The sequence below is a fragment of the Dipodomys spectabilis genome, unplaced genomic scaffold (assembly GCF_019054845.1).
Source record: "Dipodomys spectabilis isolate Male_0828 unplaced genomic scaffold, ASM1905484v1 ptg000024l, whole genome shotgun sequence".
Taxonomy (NCBI): Eukaryota; Metazoa; Chordata; class Mammalia; order Rodentia; family Heteromyidae; genus Dipodomys; species Dipodomys spectabilis.
In genome coordinates this window covers 15,850,001-15,874,595 of record NW_024870701.1, presented here as the reverse complement: position 1 = coordinate 15,874,595, position 24,595 = coordinate 15,850,001, and the positions used below count along the sequence as shown (strand labels likewise).

The window sequence follows — 24,595 nt, the reverse complement described above, 5'->3', positions numbered from 1 at the left end:
GTCACTAGGTAATTACTAGAAATCCATAAATCTCATGAAGATGCTGTCTTTCACCACCATGTATCTTTTCCTTGACTCCAGGTACCTTACAAGGCTCACAGTGTGTAAGTTCCACAGAAAAGGCCTGGCAGCTGCATGTCTAGTGTGGCTTACCTCTTAGAATGTAGTTCTGATAATTCTGATCAGCCTCAGCTCCCACCTTGATCAAACATGTCAAGCCTTCAGCCACCACAAATTCATGCACCAAATCCTTGTCATCCTGGCAAGAAAGAAAGAAAAGAAAAATGACTTCAAATACAGTTTCCATCCATCTTCCATCCAGACATCACTGTTCAAACTATATTGGAGCCTTTGAAGCCAGAATGGCCCCTAAGGATTTTCTGCTCTATTCAAATGAAGCATCTTAACTCTTGCCAGAGGAGGAATTTTGCAGCTAGTCTTTACGTTGCTGTTTGTCAAGGACCAATTATTGCCTTCTGGGCAATCTAATAAAGATAAAGAAAACGAATCCCTTGCCTGTCAGAAATACTTAAAGTGTTTTGTTTTTCATTCTTCAGAAGTTACCAGACTCCAGGCCCTCCATAGGTCCCAAGAGACTGGGCCACATGGAACTTTGCTGGGTTTTTAACCACAGGAAACATTCAATTATAGCTCAGATCATCCAGAGAAGGACTCAAAGCCCTTTTCAGTTACCAGCAGACAGTTCTGGGGATGGCAGTTACAAGGGGCTTGTAAATATTCTTTGAGAAGCTAAAAAGGCAGTTTCTCTCACCTCCTGCACTGTCCTTCTTGCAGGGCACAAGCTGAATCATGCCAAAGGCCCAGCTACCCACCTGGAGGAGTGAGACTCTCCTGCAGAAAGGCCACCTCAGTCTCAGCAGAAGGCAGGACATAGGGAACGAAACTCAGTGATCATCCAATCTAATGGTTCTCAAAGAGAACTTCCTAAACTGGCCAACCAACCCACAGAGAGGTAGCAGATGCCTCACCTGGGAACTTGTTAGACATACAAATTGCCTAGCTTCACTCTTGACCTAGACTGGAGCTTGACTCAGAAGGCTGAGAAACAAGGTCTCTGGGTGATATGGAGGTTCATACAGATGGTTCTCACCCCAGCACCTTCACAGGAGGATTGTCTGGGGGAAGCTTTAGAAAGTCTAGGGAGCAGGACCCTACGCAGATGGATTTAATCAGAATTCCTGGAGTGGGGTTCAGGTTCTGCTATTACATTCCTTAGAAGTTCTAAGGGGCAGCTCTCAGTCAAGAACCTCAGATCTGGTACTAGATTTTATCTTTAAAGATAGAGTATACAAAACTACACACACACACACACACACACACACACACACACACACACACACACACACACACACACACACACACACACACACACACACACACACACACACACACAGCCAAGACCACTGAACTATGATGTCTGGCCAGCCCACAGACCCCATCAATTTTGAAGAGCTTTAGAAGACAGATTTTTCTACCACTTCCTCTACAGAGATGTGGAGATTTCCTGGGTTGGACAGTACCTTGTCTCAAGAACCTCTAAGAAAAGACTGGAACATCCATCTTCAGTTATAATGGGCAAAAATAAGAAATCGCAATGATGTGAAGAGTAGAAATCTTAATGGAATAATGAAAGGTTATTACAGTAGTAGTCAGCAACCATGGTTCATCTCTTTTAAAAAAAAATACATGAACTGGCATAATTCTCCTGTCTCTACATGAAATCAGACCCTTTCTTTCTGTGATGGCATTTTTCAATTATATGGATTGGGGTCTTGAGCTAAAATGTGGGTAGACGCAGCAAAGGGTCCCTGGGAAGAAACACAGCACTCCAGGGTCAGAGCTGGCGAGGAGAAGGGGGAGAGATGCCTATGCCCCGAAAATAATGAAAGACAGCTGTGTTAACTCAGCCTTCGAGATAATCACGGCTGTGGAAGAAAGAGAAAATGGGACAATATCGTGAGTTTTTGGAAAATTACTTTACACTCATATGTGTATAAAGGAAATAAAAAAGTAATTCTCTCTCCACCATATCCTTTTCCACCAGCATATGTGAAAAGTGGACTTTTAGATGAGCTCATGTCTAGTCAGAAGGTTTTTTTCCAAGCATGTAACAAATGTTTATTACTTTAACTAAAACTAGATTCACACATGACTTCACGTTGAAAAAGTGAGAACAAGCACTCAAGAAACTGCTCAAGCTAATCACTAATATTCATTTACCAGCAAACTGACTGTTGGCAAAGGCACTCAATCAGAAAAAAAAAACACAGGACAGGCGAGACAGTGTTTATAAAGAATTCAGAACCATAACTAAAATGCATGCACATATGTCAATAAGGTACTTAGCTCATGGATAAGAAATAGAGAGGGGAAAAAAATTTTTCCCTATTGGCAAGGTCCTTGCCTGGTTTTAAATACAGATCCTAAAATACATAAGCATTAACAATTTTTATAACATTCGTTTCAAGCTTGAATAAAACAAAAATGTTAGCACTAAGTGATAAGTGATTATCACTTTATTAAAAAAATAATATTGCCTATCAGCCCGTGATTCTTTTTAAAATGTCTATTAGGGAATATTCAACTTGATCCAGATGGCCAATGACTCTGTTAATTAAGCCTTTAAAGTTTAGTTCCTAAAAGAACCTCCCCAAGTAGAAAACACCAGAGAGAATAGAGAAAGGTGGACCCATGGATACAGAAGGAACCATGTAAGTCTTAAACAGTTTGCTGCCTATGTGATGCCAACCATCTCCAGTGCCTTGCTACCTAATGTTTTGTGGTCTTCCAGTCTATAACTTCTGGGGAGCCAGCACCTTCACCCTTGCCTACACAGTGCCAATCAGGCTATTCAAAAGTACTTGTTTAGCTAGATGCCAGTGGCTCACACCTGTAATCCTAGCTACTCAGGAGGCTGAGATCTGAGGATCATGGTTCAAAGCCAGCCTGGGTAGGAAAGTCTGTGAGACTCTTATCTCCAATTAATCACCAGAAAGCCAGAAGTGGGCTGTGGCTCAAGTGGTAGAGCACTTGCCTTGAGCTAAAGAGTTCAGGGACAGTGCCCAAGCCCAGAGTTCAAGCCCCATGCCCAACCAAAAAAAAAAAATTATTTGTTTAGTGAATCAACAGTAGAAATTACAGTCCTGAAACCTCATGGAACACACCCAAAGGTGGAAGATTGAAAATAAATGTAACAACTATGAACATATTTGTTTTCTTAACTTTTCAATAAAAAAACCTTAATCAGATATGAAAGATAACAAAATAGCTTAAGGAACTATAGCTCCTATACCAATTATGCCTGTTCCACTGCATCCGTCAATCTGAAGCAAATCCCAGTCACATCAACTAATCCATATTGTTCCAATATGTATCTCCAAACTATAGAAACTATTTTTTATACTAGGTCTTAAACCTAGGACCTGGACATTGCCCTTGAGCACTCTACCACTTGAGCCACAGCTCCATGTCTTATGTTTTGCTAATTAGTTGTAGATAAATGTCTCATAGACTGGGCTGGGAAGGTAGCTTAGTGGTAGAGTTCTTGCCTAGCATGCATGAGGCCCTGGGTTCCATTCCTCAGCACCACATAAACAGAAAAAGCTGGAAGTGGTGCTGTGGCTCAAGTGGTTGTGCACTAGCCTTGAGCTGAAGAGCTGAGGAACAGTGCCCAGGCCCAGAATTCAGGCCCCACAACCAACCAAAAACAAAGAAAAAATGTCTCAGACTTTTCTTCTTTGGGATGGCTTCAAACTGTGATCCTCATATCCTCAGTAGCTAGGACTACTGGTGTGATGTACAAGCACCTGACTTGGAACTTTTTAAATTGGTACTGACAGTGATTTCATACTTTTTAAAGTCACTATCAAATGTCCAACATTGACCAAATTTCCAACTTTTATCTATAATACAGCTTTGTACACACAAGGCAATTTGTTGACATGACTTTGAAACTTTTTTCTTTTGGCAGTAACAGAGTTTAAATTCAGAGCACTTGCTAGATTAGTGCCTCCAGCCTTGTTTGGTGCTGGTTACGTGTGACACAGGGTCTCACTTCTTTCCCATTTGTGTGCCTGGACCTATTCTAGGTTTTCTTGATATAGCTGGGATAATAGGCATGTGCCTCCAGGCCTAGCTAATAACTGAGAGGGTGTATCACATACTTTTTTTTTGCCTGGGCTGGATTCAAATCTTGATTCTCCTAATCTCAACCTCCCTAGCAGCTAAGTTTTCAGGCATGAGCCACCAGCACATATCTTTGAAATGTCATTTAATTCATGGATTCTCTCTCTCTTTTTTTCTTAATAACTGTGTGTTGAAGAAACCAGGTCGCTGGACCTTCAAAGTGGCCCACAGTCTGGATTTTACTGTTATTCTTCTGTGGCATAGATTATCATTTGCCTATATCATCTATAATTGGTTGTTTCATATAACAGCATGGTCAAATTCAGGGTTGATTTGTTGGTTTGATCACACTGAAGTTTGCATTCCCCTCAGGAGGTATACAATGTCTGGTTGTACCTCATTTCTATCATGTTAGAAACTCTTGATGCTCAATACAGAGGCCCATTTGTTTATAAGGTGTTACACAAAAGGTGACCTTCTACTACTCTGTACTCATTAGCTAGACTATTTCTGCAAATGACACTTCCCCTTGACTACTTAATTATCCTAAAGTCCATAAAGGAAAGACAAGATGAATATGAGATTCTGAAACTTTGCTCATTTTCAAAATACCTAGTTCACTAACATTTTCTTGGAATGAGCTAGGTTACTGGTATCCATTTCATAGTCATTCTACCAATGTATTGTTAATTTTTAGTATCATTATAAGCCCATACGTATTTGATGTGTTTGGATCCATTGCAACTGTCATCTTTATCATTGTTTATTGTCCTATTTCTAGACAGTCAGTGGGAAACCTTTCAATTGTTGCTCAGTGCTTTGAGAAATAATTTTAGTAATATTTGGTAGCTTCCTGCTCTTTGTATAATTAAAGATTGTAAGCATGTAATATCCTACTAAAGACAGCATCAACTACTTCTTCTAGGGACAGTTATTCTTTTTGATGTTCTAGGCCAATATCTCTCTACTAGTGATACTTTTTGCTAATGAATTGACTCTTGCTTCTAAATAAATCATAAACACATTTGCTAATGTTAATAAACACTTTTAAACATATGCTTTATTTGCTGGCTTAGCATACACTATGGGGATATTCTGATACTCCCAATTGAGTCCAAGACAACAGAGTTTTACCTTAATACTCCTATTTTTAAGAACTCTAAGAATGGCAGAATTAGAATCTCACAAACCCAAGTATCAAAATTGTAATGCCAACACTGTTACTACTAATAATGCTATATTAATCCACTCTGTTTCTTTTTGTTCTTAAAGTTTATCCTACTGAATATATCCAAACTGCAGTTTTTTAAACTACTTGAAATAGCTCTTCTCTGTATGGTTCTGCCACTAACTGCATACCTAATCAGGGAAATAGTCAAAGACTAGTAATGGAGACCAGAGGCAGGTTGAGTGCTGGATGATATAGTATGAGCAGCAGGATGAATGTGCCTCTCTGAGCACTTAGCAAGAGTGTGGCTCAATGGCAGGAAAAAAGTTTTGTCTGGTTATTATGAGTAATGTGAAGGCACAGAGGGATACAAGGGAAGTAGAATTTTGATACAATTAAGTACATAACATTCCCTAACGTAGAGGCAGGAAAGCCTAAAGTCACAGACATCTTCCATAAGACCATTCAATGCAGTCTATCCATTCATTTGTTAAATGGTACCAGACACTGTGCAAGGCACCCAAGACCTGGTGATAAAATCATGGAACTAGCAAACTACTGGCCTCAAAAAAGGGCCTGGATGGGATACTTAAGTTCTGCACTAGGAGTAAGCACAGGGTACTTTAAAGAGATGCTGACTAGGGAAGAGCGACCATTTGGAGAGAGCATCACCAGCAGGAGGCAAAACAGAGGCATGAGAGAAGGGATGGATCAGGAAAGTATCTTGTGTTATTATGGGCCTAGGGGCAAAGGTGTGAAAGACAAAGATCATGGCCTTCTCATGGTGTACAGCTGCAGGAACAACTTGGAATGTAGCCAGAAGGAGAGAGAGCCAGAGGCCACATCAAAGCTCTCAATGTTAAACTGAGAAATTCCGATGTGATCCAGAAGGCAACATAGACCCAACAAGAGAGGAACCACCTCAGCTCCTTGTGGATGCACTGGGTGGGGGAGGCCCCAGAGGCAGGCAGTAACATTTTCCAGGTGAGAAAAGGATGAGCCTGAACCAACGCTGGCCTCTACACAAGGACCTTTCTGAGATGTGTGCCAGGATGGAGCTAGGCAGGGACTGTGGGAAGATGGACAAGAAGACTTGTCTCCAGATATGTCCACAAGAAAGGGGATCCTGTCCTGGGTGGCATGATGGAATTAACTGAAGGAAAAACAGCACAGAATGGAGAGGTAAGATGAATTTCTTGGTCTGTATTTTTGCCAATTACTTCTTGCACCTAATCCACCCAATCACTTAATACAGGTAAATCAGGAACTGAAGAGAAATGGCCAGTACCCTCAAGTGCAAACTCACAAGAGACAGAAAAAGCGGATCTAGATGGACATGCTCTGTGCAAAGGTCACCTTCACAAACTCAGTGCTCATCCTGCCCTCTTGTCTTTGATTGTCTTGGGACCTGTCTACACATCTGTCCAATCTCTGCTTGCACATCTGTTGGCACATCACTCCAACAGGCTTGTGACTTTCTCAGGGTAGGGATGAGAAAAAGGCTCAAGAGGGAAGGATACATGGAACCAGAGAGGAAGACTTGCATGTGCAGATGAGGGGACACATATACAATAGCAGAATGCACAAAATACTTAGTGCTAAATGCACAACAATGTAATACTCAACCAGAGCTCTGGTCAGTCAGGCCTGCACCCGTTCAACCCTCCATTAAGTAAGCTGTAGTCAGATGCACAGAGCATAATAACATACGTATGAAGTTAACACAAAATATTATCTCCTACTGTTGGTGAACATCAAATTCAACAACCAGATGGTGGCCTGGATAGAAGGTTGATTGATACTGGGAAACATAAGGAAGGACTTCAACTATAACTATCATCAGTTATCTTTATTTTATGTCTAAAATATTCTCTTCAGAGATTCTGACTTAATTCATAATTGAATCTAAAGAGACTTTCCTGTATGTAATAAATACCAGATAAGCTGCTCCCAGCAGGTATACTTCAATAGCAAAGCAAAAATACAACGTAAGAGTACTTTTACTTTTTTACTTTTTACCTGAAATATCTGCTTTAAGGAGAAAAGGGCCCTTCTTAAATCTCGTCCACTGGAGTTGTAGAGTTTTTCTGAAATAAAGAACAAAACAATTAGTTGAACTGACTTAACCAATGGTACAAACACAAGAGGATATGAAGAGAACAGAACTCATACAACCTAGGTGACTAATATACCTCTATTCTATTAGGACACAGCCCTCCCTTCAAACAGTAGCAAGAACTATGTCTGTTGTGTAACAGGTGGGCAGGGAGAGGGGACATGAGAGTTGTAGAGAAGGTCTTGCTCAGATTCTCACCTACTTGCTAGTCCCCTTCTCTCCACATCTCTATCTATATACTGTCTCCCAGTATGGCCAACTACACCAAGAAAATCAATTCAGATAAACAGAATGTCTCCTTCCTGGCTTACAGCCCTGGCAACCTCATGCTTTTGGCTCAGAAGTCTCTGTTTCCCTCCTTTTCCTGGGTCTGCTGGTCACCTCAAACACTCCTAGGACCCCCATTGCCCAGGCAGCACAAGACACCCAAGGGCAGCATAGATAGTGGATGTACGGCCTAGTGGACTTCCCCAGGTTATGCAGTGGTCCTCCGGGAAGGAAGCCAGTCTTACCTTTGTCTGAGCCTGAGTACATGCATATATAAGAATAATCCTGGCCCAGAGCAAGGCAAGAGGGGATGCCAGTCTCTCAGAGTTCCCTAGATCAAGCTTTGCACAGACTTCTATTATCTCACTGTTCAGTGGGCCACATTTCACATGCACTAATGAGGCCAGACTTATCAGGGGAGGAGATCAAGTCCACACAGGACCAGTCATCAAAAAAAGACATTGGGTATGCCCAGGCTGACTTCAAACTTCAATCCTCCCAATGCCTTAGCCCCCACGCCCCCAAACACAGAGAAGTTGGTAGTATTACATATGTAAACCATCAGCACCTGGCTCTAGTTTCTTAAGACAGAAATTTAATTAACTGATTTGAAACAATTTTATTTTGTGCGCTTAAAACTAAATATCAAATGCTTTAAATGTCTAAGCACTGCTTTAGCTATTTCCTGCAAATTTTGGTGTGTGTTTTCATTCTAAATTAACTAATGTTGGATATTTCATTAAATTCATTCAGGAATAACAATCTTGAGATTTTTCTTTTGACCCATGTCTTATTAGAGATATATTGCCTAACTGGTGAATATTTGAAATTTTCTAGATATCTTTCTGTTAATAATTTCTAGTTAAATATATACACAGAGCATATATTTGAAGATATCAGTTTTTCTGCATTTATTAAGGCTAACTTCCTAATCTGAAGATGGCTTATCTTGATGACTACTTGGTATACAGTTGAAGAGAGCATGTGCCCTGCCATTATTGAGTAAACTAATCCACATCTACTAGGTTGAGTTGAATGATAGGTAGTGCTGATAAGGCTATACACATTTACTTGTAGGATAGACTTATGAGAAAGGGTGACAAAGTCTCCAACTGTTCCCCTGACTCTCCACTACCACACTCACGGTGCAGATGTACTACGAGCCTCTGAGTGCCAGGGAAGGGAAGTCCAAGTGTGCCACTGCCTGAAAACCAGGTAATGAAAAAGACAGGAGACTCCTCATATGAATCAGGAAAAGAAGCCTGAAACCCCTCTAGAGCCCACCCTATGCCAGCAAGAAGACAGTAAGAGGCTCCATCTATATGTAAGCCTCTACCTTCCCTCATGAGCTCCCAAAGCTTCTCCTTCCTCCTCTTAGTCACCTCAGTTTTGGAGATATGCCAATAAAGGTGGCATAGCCCCAACCAGCACAGAGCATAAGGAGGTCCTGCCACCTCTGGCTTAGCTGGAGAGCTCTTGGGTATTTAAATGACCTGGCTTCCTCTAATAGAAGTAATTATTCTTATACTTTAAGCTGTCCTCAAACAATCATAGAGGCATGTGGGAGAAAAGGCTGCCAAGCAACCCAAAATGGCAGGTGGTCCCTTCTGCGTGAGTGTGAAGAAAGTCCAACAGGAAGATTCAAAATACAAGTGTAGAGCTAGGACCAGGCTGAGTCTAGAACAGTCCTAAGTATGTTAAGCAGCTCATAAGCATCAAAGTTACAGAGCTCTCAGAGAGAGGCAATCCCCCCTTCTAGTAACTGCAAGGGGCATGGATTATATAGTCCCTATTCTCAGCTCAGGTACAGCCCATTTCATGAAGGAAGGGATGACTGTATGAATGTACCCACATACACCCTTCCAAATCAGGTGTGCTGGGTGCAATCACTTCTGTGGTATTAGCCTTTGAGTAAAGGGCAAGCAGCATCTACCTTTAGTGGGGCCTAACAGGTATAATGGGAACTCTGTTAGTTAGGTCTGTAACTGCCCCTCATCCTGCCCTCCACGTTTCTTGCCTTTTAAAGTGAACTATGTTTTACAAAGGAGGAAGCTATGTCCCTTCCATAGATTCAATCACTGGACTACACTCTAACAGAGGGCAAATATTAAAGTCCACTTAAAGGACAGTGCCCCTGCATTGTGTTGGATAACCCTGTGTGGCCCATAAACATTAGTGCTGAAAAGCACAACCAAAGGAGTCCTGGACCTCCTGCTCAGCTAAGAGTACAAAGAAGATAGCATCAATCTATGGAGATAGAAAGATCATAGCATTCATTTCAATGGGAAAAATAGAACCAATTTACATCAGTGAGAGAATGTAAAACAGAGAAAGATGACTCTAGTACACCGCACTGTGGATTCATAAAAAATACTGCCTTTACGCGCACTAATTCCAGCAAGCCTTCCTTTCACCTAGTGTCAAGCTCTGTGAGAGAAGTTGGATGGAGACCTAGGAGTCTCTCTGCACAGTGAGATACTGACTTTGCTGTTTCTCACCTCCCTTTGAGAGCAGACATACTCATGGACAAGATGACCATACCTATATCAAAAATTCTGTTTTCCACACATCCAGAGAATAAAAGCATCATGATTTTTCAGGGTAGAAATGAGCTCCTCATCCACCAGACATTGAGCCATGTGAGGTTACAAATGGCCTTAAGAGACTGGACAGAGCAAGATGGTGAAAGTGGACTCTATGAAATGAGACCAAAGGCAGCTGGCAGAAAGCCAAGTGTAGAGCAAGGGTGAGACAAGCAAGCAAGCAAGCAAGGAAGGAAGGAAGGAAGGAAGGAAGGAAGGAAGGAAGGAAGGAAGGAAAAGACACTCAGCCTGTGATCCTACCAGCAGCGGATCAATCCAATCCCATTCTGGGTATCATTCTCATGGATTCCAAGGGGCCATGTAATCCATGGGCGCCTAGCAAATAAGCCCATTTCAATTTGCAGCCAGTGTCATGATTACATGCTAATGTTTTATTTGTTTATTTTCTTTTAATTTCCTGTGGTATTAAGTTTGAACACATTGCCTCCACTTTGCTAGGTAGGAACTATACCATTTAAGTTCTGCCCCATCCCTTTTTACTGTAGTTATTTTTCTGCATACAGTTTTGCATTTTTGCTAGGATCAACATGGATCACAGTGATGCTATTTGCATCTCCTACATGCCTAGGATGACAGATGCACACCACCAAACCTAGCCTTTGTTGTTGTTGTTGTTGTTGTTGAGATAGGGTCTCACTATGGTCTTCCAATTCACCACCTCCTAAGCAGCTAAGATTAAAGGCATGAGCCACAACACCAGGCTCACACTGATTGATATTCCAAAGGAAGAAAAAATATAGTATAGTAGAAAATTTGTTTTTCATTAAAGAAAAAAAGCTGTGTGTTATGACTTTGGAAATAATTTTATACTGTTTCCTGAAGTTTTTCTAATTATATGTGAGTTGTGAAAGACTATAAAATGTTAATGAAAATTCTGATAGCATAGATGTTTAGGAATTTCCTATAGGGAACTCTCTGGGCTGCAGAGTACCAATCTCTGATCTATGCAACCTCTTTATTTTACTGAAGAAACTAAGGAGGAGAGTAACATGATTGCTGCCTCACATCTGAAAATTGAGTAACAAGTAATTGAAAATGGCAAATGGAGAAGGAATTGCCTTCTGCTCTTTATGTGCAATAAAAGGTAAATCCCCCCAGTTACTAAAAGTTTCATTGTGATCCTAACTGTGACACTTCTGCCATCATGCAAATCCAAAGAGAAAAGTCCACAACCACACAGGGCTGAGAAGTCTAAGCCCTCTCCTCTGTATATACCTACAGTGATGACCCTGAGTAGTGGCTCCATGAACCTTCCAATCAGCTGATAAGCAGAGCTCATCAGCCCGAGGATAAAGAGGCTAAACAGGAATAATCTGACCAAAAGCTGCCCTAAGAAGACCTTATTTCAACCCAAATTCCCTTGGATTACAGTCACACCTCAAATACTTATTAGTAACATGATCCTTAAGTTCAACCTTTATTGTCTGCTGAGCACCAGGTTACAAAGGTACATGAGGAGAATCTCAGCCATCAAACAAGCTTATAGCCTAGTGGAGGAGACAGACATGCCACTAAATTATTTCAATGTCAAGCGAGAGAGTGATGGCAACACTCAAGGGGCCCCACAGGAAGTTGTGGCAAAGCCCAAGATCCTGAGGTTGGGAAGTGGAGAGTCAGATGAGGTGACCCTGAAACAAAATCAACCAGTGAGAAGTACATGTAGGAGGGGAACCCTGGGAAGAGAAAAGATCAAGTATCTAGCCACACATAAAAAACCATGTGGTCAGGGAGGAAAATGGCTTGGATATGACCAGAACCTGGGCAGCTACACAAGGGGGAAGTGACCCAGATCCATGGAGAGACATGGGGAAGGTCTGTGTAGAGAGCGCCTTGGGGGACCATGTCACGGGATTTCAACTTGGTATGTTATAGGCAGTCACACAGGGCTGTGCTGGAATGTAGCAGAGAAGTAATCTAATGAGACAGGGTCTTATCAAGTTCACTGCCTGCATGACTGACCAAAGCAGATGAATCAGAGCAGGGAGTAGGTAGGAGTTAGAAACCAGAGGCCTTTGAAATGAGACACTAGAGGAACTCAGACCACTGCCCTGACACAGCCTCTCTCCCCAAACAGCTCATATTAGAGGCAGAGGCAGAAGCAACCTCCATCCACCATCCTCTTACACTGGCCTGAAACTGTTTCTCTGCTTCTGCTTCCAGAAGGTGAGAAGTTCCCCAATGCTCCCTTTGTAGATTCTTAGTATTTTCTTGCATTGGCAATGCTAGGCTGGAATTGGGTACTGATGTTGATGTGGTTTAGTACTCTGTTGGTTCTTTTTACCTTAAACCTATAAATGAGGTGATGCCGTTCATTTTTATACAGTTAGTGTGGCTTTAAACATCCTTAACCATTTACTTGAAGTTTTATCCCTCAAAGAAACTATAACCTTCTTGATGTGAATAATTTATGTCTAAGGCCAAAATTAATACCTCAATAAATAAATACATGATTAAGTAGGCTACAAGTACTGGAAAGAACAAAGGAGGACCACATAGCATTCAGATCCCCAAGGCCCCAACATCTTGTTGGGGGTCACAGCTTTACTGACTAGCCTCAGAACTTTCTAGAGTCTTACTTTCTGTGAATGAGCTCAAGCCCCCAAAGACATAGATTCACTCTGTCTTGTCCCTTTGGCTATATGACCAAAGGAGAACACATGAAAATCACAGCTACACTCCTAATTGCCAAACTTCAAAGCAATCCAACATATTCCTCAGAATGTGGATGGGTAAACAAACTGTACTTCATCTTTACAGAACAGAGCGTTTATTAATAAATAAGCTCCCAATGGCATGGCAGTGGCTCATGCCTGTCATCCTAGCTACTTGAGGAAAATATCAGGATAATCATGATTCCAGGCCCGCCAGGGGAAAAAGTTAGTGAGATACTATGTCAATAAATAAACTGGCATAGTAGTACACTCCTGTCATCCTGCTACACAGGAGCAACACAGTTCAGGTCAGCCTAGGAAAAAATGTGAAACCCTATCTAGAAAGGTCAGTGAAATGAACCCCAAGATAAGGACACAAGTGGCTTTTTCTTTCTTGCTATTGTTTCTAACCCTCCCCCATGGTATAACCCGTTTTCACTGTATTTGATGTTGGTATAATATGGGGAGTGGAAGGGAAAAAACAAATTGTTTAAATAGGGATACAGGTTGACCCATTGCAACAATGAGATGTACAAGACACTATGTCAAAAAATGAACTTTACAATTTAGGCCAGAGGTGGGGGGGGGGGGGGCGGAATGCAGTTGTGGAGATGGGAGGGAAGGGATGGTAGGGGAAAAACAAAAGAGGAGGCAACAATGCTTGATAAGAAATGTACTCATTACCCTCTGTACAGTATTTTCACAATAAAAAACTTATTTAAATGAAAGAATAAAGGGATAAGGATATGATTCAATTGGCAGAGCAGCTACCTAGTAAACACAGGTCCTGAGTTCAAATCATCATACCACCAACCACACACACACATACACACACACACACACACACACACACACAAAGAAGCCGGGTGCTGGTGGCTCACACCTGTAATCCTAGCTACTCAGGAGGCTGAGATCTGAGGATTGCAGTTCAAAGTCAGCCTGGGCAGGAAAGTCCATGAGACTCTTATCTCCAATAAACCACTCAGAAAACCAGAAGTGGAGCTGTGGGCTCAAGTGGTAGAGCGCTAGCCTTGAGTTGAAGAGCTCAGGGACAGCACCCAGGCCCAGAGTTCAAGCCCCACAACGGACAAAAAACAAACAAAAAACACAAAAGGTGTTGGCTTTTTGTTGGCTATCAAGCCAACAAAAGCACCATTTTCCAGTCAAAGAAGTCAGTGTGGGAAAAAAAAAAAGTCTTGCAATCTTTGAAGACAGATCCAAGAGTATGTTGTTCTGAAATGGCAAAGCTCTGGGGAAGCAGAATGGACATACCAAGTATGGGGTTTTTATACCAGTAACAGTATGGTTATGTGTGCTACTTTAACAATGGATTCACACACCATACATGTGTAAAGACCTACAAAGCACACAACGTTAAGAGTGAACCTAATATCACCCAGGACTTTGGTTAATAATGCATACGTATTAGTTCATTAATTGTAACAAATGTACTAAATCTGTGCAAGATATTAGTGACAGGGGAAATGAGAATACAGAAACTTTCTGTATCCAACTTTTTTCCCCCACAAAACAAAATCTGCCCTCCAGCCTCTATAGTCTATTTCTTAAAACCAATATAAATCCCAACTTAAGGCTTTAATCCCAATACCTAAGGCTCTCTGTAGTAAAGGGTCATACCCAGCATAGGCCCTGAACTATGGAAGGAACCACCTCCCAGCTCCTGTTGGAGTCTCTGCTTGGGTGACAAGGTCACATGAACCCAGCCCCATCTGGACCCTGATTGTGTCAACACAATCATTCCCTGGAAGATGAGGCCTCTTCTTGTAGGCAGTCAATGGCTCTCGACAAGGAAGATGTTCATCCTCCTTGCTCTAGATGCTTTTAGAAAAAGAAGTGGATATCTGTCTAGTCCTTGGAGAGAAAACAAGGATCATTAACTGGGGTTAAGGGAACAATCTGACATCAATCATGTCACCCAGCAGAGATGGCCCACCTGCCACACCCCGTGGGGCCCAGGCTCTTCTTTTTAGTGTCTTTCAAAAGGAGGAAGCCATTCACCCATGGCAAGTATTGTAGATACAAACAAAACCCAATCTGAGAAAAGACTGGGTTTCTAAACAACTGTTCTAAAGAGAGTTTATTCACTAGTCAAAAGGGAAGGAAAGAGGAGCCACAGTAATATATATATATATATCAGGGTTTCACCCTTAAGGGCAAAACTTTAAATTGTGATTTTGTCTTACAGCAAGTTCACACCTACATGCAGGTTTAGACACCCAAAGGAACAAGCTGCATAGACACATCCTCTCTTGGGATATTTTCCCAGACGGTAGGCCAAGCCCAGGGTGCTATGTGACTGTGGTGAGCTACTGTACCAAGAACAAAACATGATGGCATCCATGTCTCTAACAGCAAAGCTGAATCCATCACACAAGAGATGTTACGAGGGCACCATGGGGATGTAGCTTCCAATTCCTGGTGAACTTTGACTACAGAGAAGAGGAAAAGGGAGCCAAAAGTAAGAAGCTTCATGGAGCTGGGTATTGGTGGCTCACATCTGTAATCCTACCTACTCAGAAGGCTGAGATCTGAGGATCATGTTTCAAAATGAGCCCAGGCAGACAAATCTACAAGATTTTTTAATATGTTTTTTATTGTAAAAGTACTGTACCAAGGGGTTATAGTTACATGAGTAAGATAATAAGCCCATTTCCTATTGAGCATTGTTACCACCTCCTTTGTTTTCTCCTACCATCCCTTCCCTCCCCACCTCCCCAACTCCTCCCTCCCCACCCCCCAAAGTGGTAAAGTTCATTCTCAATACAGTGTCTTGTACATCTCATTGTGACAATGGGTCAATCAACCTATATCCTTATTTCAGCATTTTGTTATTTCCCTTCCCCTCCCCAAATTAGAAAAATGTATACACAAAATGCAGGACACAGAAATCAAATACTGTGAAAACAGGGGCTATACTGTGGGGGAAGAACATGCAAAAGGAACAAAAAAAAATCACATAGTAAATTATAAATATGTTAAAAACAATAGCAAGAAAATAAAAACCAGTTGTGTCCCTATCTTGGGGTTCATTTCGCTTAACATTATCTTATCTGGCCTTTTCTGCTTGTCCTAGATATATACTAGTTATTGCAAATAAGGGATGGGACCTATGTTTCTTTGGGCCTGGCTTACTTCACTTAATATAATTTTTTTCCAAGTCTTTCCATTTCCTAACAAATGGGGTGATGTCATTCTTTCTGATGGAGGCATAGAATTCCATTGTTATATGTATGTATGTATGTATGTATGTATTCATGCATGCATATATATATATATCACATTTTCTTGATCCGTTCATCTACTGAGGGGCATCTGGTTACAAGATTCTTATATCCAACTGACCCAGAAAATACCAGAAGCAGAGGTATGGCTACAGTGATAGAACATCCATCTTAAGGTGGGAAAAAATGTCAAGCAAGAGAGCAAGGCACTGAGTTCAAGGCTGTGTTACAAGGACAGATTAAAAAAGCAGCAGCTTCTGGGAAATCAGTATTGCTGAACCTAATGCTTCCTGAGCCATTTGCTTGTGGTCCTTGTCCACTGAATAACAAAATTACAAAGAGCTCACATGTATACATGGGGCCTGGTGTCCCTGAGCTGTGCACCTGGTTGATTGAGGGGAAAGCAGCCTTGTATCTCATCCTCGCGGCACCAGAGGGGCTCCTGCTCACTCAGGATGTTCTGATTTCAAGCATACTAAGTCATAATTGTCAGCCTAGGACTCCTGTGGGCCCAGAGTGTCACCTCAGCTCAGCCCTGCCCACCTGTGTGCTTTTAGGCATCTTAATCTTTCTGGACCTCATGTTTTCCATTTGCAAAACAGGAGGTCGGCATGTTATACACTTAGTATGGCTAACAATTAAAAAAAGATGGTTGATACTGGGTTACGGAGAAGCTATAGCTACTCAAGACCCATCTTCTTCTGGTGGGGGTGGGAATGGAGGGGAAAGAGTACAACCACTTTGAGAGTTGAAGAATTTCTTGTAAGAAACCTACCCTTGGGTCTAGCAATTCCACTTCTACCGATTTCCATAAGGAAAATGAAAACTACTTGCATGTCCTAGAAACAACCCAATCAATAACATTGGGTAAGCAGATGAACAGATAAAGTGTGGTCCCTTCAATACTAATCAGCAACCACACACTATGGATGCATGCAGCATCGTGGCTAGATTTCAGCATTATGCTAAGTGAAAGAAGCCAGACATGAAAGACCAAGGGCTGCATAATTCCATTTATACGAAGTTTTGGAAAAGACAAATCGGATCTGTAGAGACAGAAAGCAGAGCAGTGCTTGCCTGGATTGGAAGTAGGCAGGGAGGATTATGGGGAAGATCCAGGAAGGAACTTTGGGGAAATATCTGTAATTTTGTTGCTGTTCTTCAAAGTCATCATTCACACAGGCAAAAGTTTAAGATGTCTCTTATTGCATGAAAATTATTTCTCCGTAAAGTTTTATCTGGGAAAAAGGAAGATTGGTCCTGGAGAGTCTGTAATTCAGTGTGAGCTCTAACTCTTCAGAGACTCATTTCCTTTAAGCAACTGTTTCCTTTCTAGATAACAACAGCCATAATAACACATTATGAAAACTTGCAAAGGGGTCGCTAGAAAACATCCTACGGATGTAAAGCAACACATCAATTATGACTATGAAAGCACTTAAAATAAACGTGAGTAACTTGAACTGGTGGCCCAGAAGCTGAACTGTCAGATTCCTTGTGCTAGGGTTGGGAAAGGAGGAGCCAGTTTTTACTTGGGTGGTAGTGTCTTTACCCCCTTCACCTGGGGCTGGGGGCGGGGAGGATAGGGCAGTGCTGCAGCTGACAGGCATGACAGCCATCACTGACAATCACTGGGAACAGAGGGGGATGGTAGTTCCGTTTACCTCACAGGTGCTAGATATGCAAAGAACAGGAGACCCTCAGCCAAGGAACCTCAGGGTGACTTCCAGGAACAGGACAGCTCCAGGCAAGTGCTGGGGAAGTTACGTCCATGATTCAGGTGGATGAAAGCAGGTGCAGCTTTTCGAGCTCAGGGAACAGACAGGGCACACCAGTCTGGGTCATCTGGAGAGCCTCTGCAGCTCTGCGACCAACAGCACCATTCCTATGGTCTGGATTGGTAACCAGCTCCCTCCTGGAATAGTTACCAATCAACCCTGCGCAAGGTAAGGCTAGCTATGCAATGTTTTCCAACCACCAGGACTCTGCCCCTGGGGTACCACCATCTGTGCTTAGTTTCAGGTTCACTGATTACAACTAGTGTCTTCCCACACCGTTTATGTCATTTAACAGCACACAGCATTCCCACAGGCTCTCCTCACTGCCCTTCAGCTCCACTATGCGACACAGCCCACTCTTTCTTTTTCCCTCAAGGTCTAGATCCTGGAGCACACCAGGGTCTGTTTCATCTCAGTCAGGTCAAAAGGAAAACTACTGGGGAAGCCCTGGATTTTCAGGGAATGCCAAGGAACTGGGATCAACTATGAGATTACCTGCAGGCTTTGCACCAAGACTGATGCTCCAGAGTAGCTCCTAAACTTGCCTGCATTCACAAGCTCTTTCCCTCCTTCCCGCTCCATCTTTTTTCTTCTCTTTTTCTCTCCCTCTCTCTCCCTTATTCTCTCTTTTGCATTTTCTCGTTCTCTCCTTTCTTCTTTCCTTCCTTCCCCTTCTCAGTATGCTCACCATCAGTTCACACTAGAGTCTGAGCCAAGTGAGTCTCAGAAAGAAAGAGTGAAAATGAGAAATCACTGATAGAAATCAAGTTAATGGGTGTTACAAGGGCCTACCTGTAATATTACAACACAGTCCCCAAGTCCTCATGAGTAGGGCAGGCCCATCACTAGTTCAATGATTTCAGGCTGTGAAAGTGACTCCTAACTGCAACATGGGCACATGAATGGGAAAAGGAAACTTAAAGACACACTTATAGTCAGGCATGGTGGTTCACATCTGTCATCCGAAGTACTCCTGAGGCACAGATTGGAAAGATCATGGTTTGGAGCTACCATGGGCAAAAAATTAACAAGACCCTATTCTCAACAATAAAAGCTAGGTAAGGTAACCACCTGCCTGTCACCCTTAGCTACATGGAAAGCTTCAGTAGAAGGATTATGCTCTAGAACACCCCAGAACAAAAGTGCAAGATCCTACCTGAAAAAAAATAACTCAAACAAAAAATGGCTAGGACTGAAGATCAAATGGTAGAATTCCTCACCAATGGCATTGCCCATGCCTCCCAAAGATAACTTTCTTGCTGCTATACCAGCAAGTGCTAACAAGGTAACAGGATGTGACTACATCCTTCAGGTGAACTATTGACTTGGTGGAGACTCAGAGGCAGAACTACAAGGAGCACAGGTAGCATGTATGCTCCAGGCCAAGAATAGGAAGCTGAGAAGTTGCAGTGAGAGGGTGGGGGGACTTCCACTTGCCCTTCCTCCTCAGAGACAGGAGCCACAAGCATGGAAAATGTCCTCAGTAATCTTTGTGGTCCGACAGCAGGGCCCCAGCTGTCACCACACCCCCAGGGGACTGGAGCTTTTTCCTCTGTCTCCACATGGCCTCAGGGAGAGAGATGAATACCCATCATTATAGCACACTTAGCGGCTCCCTCAAACACGGCTGCACAGAAAGGTGCCATTAGGACAAAACCAGGCACCCAAACCCTTGCTCTGCCTTGCAAGAAAGCAGAGTATTGTTTTCCCTAGTCTGACAATTACGAGGGGCACTGTGTTTACTATTCTCATTGAGACCTCAGACAGCTAGACTTTCAGACCTCTTTTATCAGTCACTATCTGTATGTGCAGGATATGTACGAACAGTTGATCATAAATTACCATCTCCATCTTTTGTTGCTATTGGTGGTGGTTGTGGGGCTTGAACTCAGGACCTAGGCACTGTCCCCGAGCTCTTTAATCAAGACTTCACTCTACTACTTTGAACCATAGCCCCACTTCTGGTTTTTGAACAGTTAATTGAAGGTAAGAGTCTCATGGGGACTTTCTGTCTAGGCTGCCTTCAAACTGCGATTCTTAGATCTCAGCCTCCTGAGTAGCAAGAATTACAGGCGTGAGTCACCGGTGTCCAGCTACCATCTCCATCTTTATCTTCAGAGCAACTCCTCCTTGGCCAGTTTGACCCTTGGTATGTGAGAACATAGGAAGGATTTAGCCAATTGCCAAGCAGATCATTGAAAACAGGCTACACATTTTCTGTGACACTTGTTAAAAGTACAGGACAAGTGAACAGGAAAATGTTTTGAGACATCAGCCTCACTGGGCAAGCTGGCTCAAGCCAGCTTGTAATCCTAGCTACCAGGGAGATTCAGACTTGGGGTGCTGCAGTTCAAAGCAGACCAGGCAGAAAAAGTTCACAAAACTCCATCACAATCAATGGCTGGATGAGGTATACAAACAACCAGGGAAAGATTGCAGTCCAGACCTGAAGAGCATGAATTAAAACCTATCCCAAAAATAACCAACTCAAAAAGGAGCCAGTTGAGTGGCTCAAATGGTATAGCACCTGCCTTGCAAGCACATACTCTTGAATTCAAACCCCATTATTCCCCCATAAAAGACAGAAAGAGAGAGAAGAAGGAAGGAAAGAGAGAGAAGAAGGAAGGAAGGAAGGAAGGAAGGAAGGAAGGAAGGAAGGAAGGAAGGAAGGAAGGAAGGAAGGAAGGAAGGAAGGAAGGAAGGAAGGAAGGAAGGAAGGAAGGAAGGGAGGAAGGAAGGGAGGGAGGAAGGAAGGAAGGGAGGAAGGAAGGAAGGGAGGAAGGAAGGAAGGGAGGAAGGGAGGGAGGAAGGAAGGAAGGGAGGGAGGGAGGGAGGGAGGGAGGGAGGAGAAGAGAAGAGATCAGCTTCATTTATGGGGAAGCGTTGCCTCTTTGCAAGAACTCTCACACACAGCTAAAACATCTGCAGCTGGGACCCTCAGATGCCATGCATTTAAAATAGATACAAATGTATTACCTTTAATCTTCTTACTCAAGGACCTTACCAGGTACAGATTTAGACTGAGTAGGTCTGGGTAGAGTCCAAGATTTTTGATCCCTAACAAACTCATAAATAGCACCCCCATGGCTGGTGGGTGGTCTGAGGATGAGCGTTTGGTTAATACCTGCAGTGCTGTGGGAGAGGCCTACCCACCAGGGTGGCCCAACAGAATCAGAAGATGCCTATACTAGGATGGCTACCAAAAATGTTTCTGTTCCAACTGACTACATCTGCCCACTGGGACTCATTATCCAGTATCAGTATAAGAAAATACTCCTCCAAAGATGGCACATAGGATATTCAAGTCATGGCATGGGTCAGAAAGACTGTGCAGGCACCTTCCTTTAACCACAAAGAATCTCCAAGCCAGCTCTGCAACTGAGAGTAATATAAAACTTGCCCCACTCACATAGAAGCAGTTGCCAATGTGCTTTAGTAGCATGTACTATGATTTTTTTTTCACCTGGGAATAAAACATAGAAGGCAAGTGGAGAGTGAATTCCTCCAATGCACACATGCTCATCACATTTAACAGATCAATCCACCACAAAACACAAAAGACGGTGGGCTTTAAAGGCTGATGCAGCAGGCACAATCTTCCCATCATCACTCTTCCCTTGCTGGGGTCAGAGATTTCAGTTGGCAGTGTCAAACCAGAGCTGAGCACAGTTGTGGCTGTGAGCTTTACAGATTGTTCGCTGAAAGCAGGATGGGGATTTGAAGTGAGGTTCTACCTCTCTTCCTGTAGTCTGAACCCATACATCAGTCTTTGGAGCACAAGTTGTTCCACTGGCTCAGAGAAGATTCCACTGTGGCCCTTTGGCTATTTTTACCACAGGTGAGTCATGCATTGTAAAGCTAGTGGGTATTCTATCCTGTTCTTCTGTGTCTCACATTCAAGCCAAGGAGTATTTATTGGTCTCCCTGAGATGTGAAAAATAAAAATGAAATAGGTTTGTTCTCAAGGAGTTTGCAATCTTGTGAATCAGTCACACAATACACAAAACAGGGTAAAGGTGACTGTTATTAGAACCACAGCAGAGGACCAGAGTATTTGCATCAGATGCTCAGCACAGAACACTATGGCTAGCCTTCTTGCCATCCCTCTCTCAATCCCCAGTCTCACTGGACAAGGAATCCTACATCCTAAATCCTACATCCTACAACCCTATCCAGCCAATGTCTGCAACACCTTAGCTCTAAGCCATCATCTCTCCCTAGGCGTGTGTGGTATTCTCCTTGCTTGTCACCCTCCTTCTTCTTTCCTATCCCTATACAGAACATGCCCTCAGATCTTAAAGATCTCATCAGAAAAACTATAATGAGATTTCCTTGGCTAACCTCTCATCTTAAACACACACCCAAATATAAGCTCTTATTTCAGGACCACTTGCTTGTTTTTTTGTTCTAGTACTTTTCACTCTCATACAACAGATTTTAGTTCTTTTTCTTATTATTTGCTGTTTGAACTGTTAAGGTCCACAAGGCTCAGAGGCTTTTGTCTATTGAATGCATGGTTATAGCCTCAGACCTTTAAACACTGACTGACACATAATAGGTACATATTCACTGGTAGAATCAAAGAAGCACCCATCCCTTCCATCTTTCCCTCTTCTTATGAATAGGTAGTTTGAAGTCTGTTTCTCTACCTTCTTTTTATTTATATAATTTCTGAAAGGTAGGAGTAACTTTCAAGATCATAAAGACAAACTGTCAGATATAACTACCTTCTTCCTAATTCCTTACAATTCCAACCCACATGCTAGGTATTCAACAGAAACAAGCTCCTTCATTTTACTGCTCAGAAATAAAGTATGAAGTAATATGTTCTCACTCTCAACTCTTAGATTAACATGAGTTTAGAGTCAGATTGTCTCTGATTTGGTAGTATAAGGAATTTTTCTTTTGTGGATAAGAGGAGAAATTGGAAGGAAGAGAGAATTGCCTTTTTGCATAAAAAGTAATATTCATTTTCATGTTCAATTGACTAGAAAAGTGACCACACAAATCAATTTATCATCATCTGCCTCTTACATTCGTTAATTTAGTGGTGAAATGTTATTTCAAAATTTCAAGAGATAAAACTGTTCGGTATCTGTCCATGGTACCAATGGAAACCCAATGCTCCCCTTTTCCAAACCATGTGAAAAACTTCTTTTTTGGTTCCAACTTGGGAAAATACAGAGTGAAAAACAGAGGAAGAGGGGAGGGAGGGAACATTGCCCTCTAAAGCAGCAGAGCTCTGCCTTCTCAGCCCCTCCACAGCCCCTTATGGAAATTTCCCAGCCTTACTAGAACAACCACACGCTAATGCTCCCTTTCTTTCCATTGTCTTCTCCCAAGCTCTGCAATCCTAGGGAGAGTTTTGGCTCTCTTGAAGAGCTCAGTCCAAAAGGAGACTTTCAAGAGTAGATTCCAGCTGACTACAGAAATTCCTGAGGCTTTTTACTGGGAACTGAGATACAAGAACAAACACAGAAAGCAACAATGACTTGCCACTCCTTCCCTTTTCTAGCCCTGCTGCTGAAGAAAATTAAGGCTCATTTCCACCGATAACTGGAGTAGACCTAAAAGTGTAAAAGAAGGGCAGACAGTGCTCTACAAATGCAAAAAGACTGGCTGTGTGTGCACTCAGCCTGACCTACAGCCAGAATGAGAAGATTGGTTGGAAATGGTTAGAGTTTCTAGAGAAATAAAACTCTTGGCTAATGTCTGGAGAAAGGAAGGGACTAATGAGTAAAAGAAAATTTACTAGAATTCACTCCAAATCAAATATAGGGCGAATAAATGGAAGCCAGGTCATGGTATGTCGATAAACCTCCATCGAGATAATCTCTAGTTTCTGCTTATGTATATGAAATGGATATTATTCACTAATAATGAAATCGATCTGTTCTACTGAACCAGGGAAAATTAAGCCAAATGTCATTTCCTGCTGCAGTTTATCTCGTCCTTAACATCAGTTAGTCAGAACAAAATGATACAAGTTACCATCTTTTCTTCCTAGAATCTTACAGAAGCTGTGAACCTCCAGAATAAAAATGGTAAAAAAAAAAAAAAAGGAAAATGTTTTTGACTACCTAGAATACTTATCAATAATGATAACACCCTCGAAGTTATAGGTAAAAACCTTAAGATACATGCCCCTAGCTCAGAAAGACCAAGGTGAAGTTATCATTCCTTTTTTGGAATGGATATCTCAGCTACCCATAATATTTCATTATAGAAACTCTTGATGATCCATGAAAAATGGCCATCTCCCAATACATGTGCAAATATTTCTCAACTGAATTAAACCAGATTTGCTCTAAGGTCCTAATGTGCTGGTGATTATGTGCTGATAGCACAGCATGAGGTGTGGGTGGAAAGGCTGGGGGCCCCTGACGCAGGGCATTAGAGGATAAGGTATGTAATCACTAGGCCTCAGGACAAACTGTCTCTCCCTGAGTCTTCATGGTATCACTGCACTGGAGGACAATTATGAAAAGGTGCATTTTTCTGAATCCACTTCATAGGATAGACTTGATTCTCTTTGTTATCTATGAAGTTTCAGCAATTTGGCTGAATATGATACACTTACTAGCTTAGATCTAGAGGCCCAGGTTTTAGGATTGACTGCTTTTT

At 42.3% G+C, this 24,595-nt stretch overlaps 1 protein-coding gene across 4 annotated transcripts in view; it reads right to left on the bottom strand.

Annotated features, from left to right (window-relative positions):
- The window catches only part of Fhod3 (formin homology 2 domain containing 3), a 431,422-nt gene that overhangs the window by 240,218 nt on the left and 166,609 nt on the right, over window positions 1-24,595 (bottom strand). For all 4 annotated transcript variants that reach the window (XM_042675149.1, XM_042675146.1, XM_042675147.1 and 1 more), the window contains exons 4-5: window positions 7,334-7,401; window positions 154-259 (exon numbers count right to left, since the gene is read on the bottom strand). In XM_042675149.1, coding sequence (XP_042531083.1) covers window positions 154-259; window positions 7,334-7,401 — 174 coding nt within the window. The remainder of the gene's footprint in view (window positions 1-153; window positions 260-7,333; window positions 7,402-24,595) is intronic.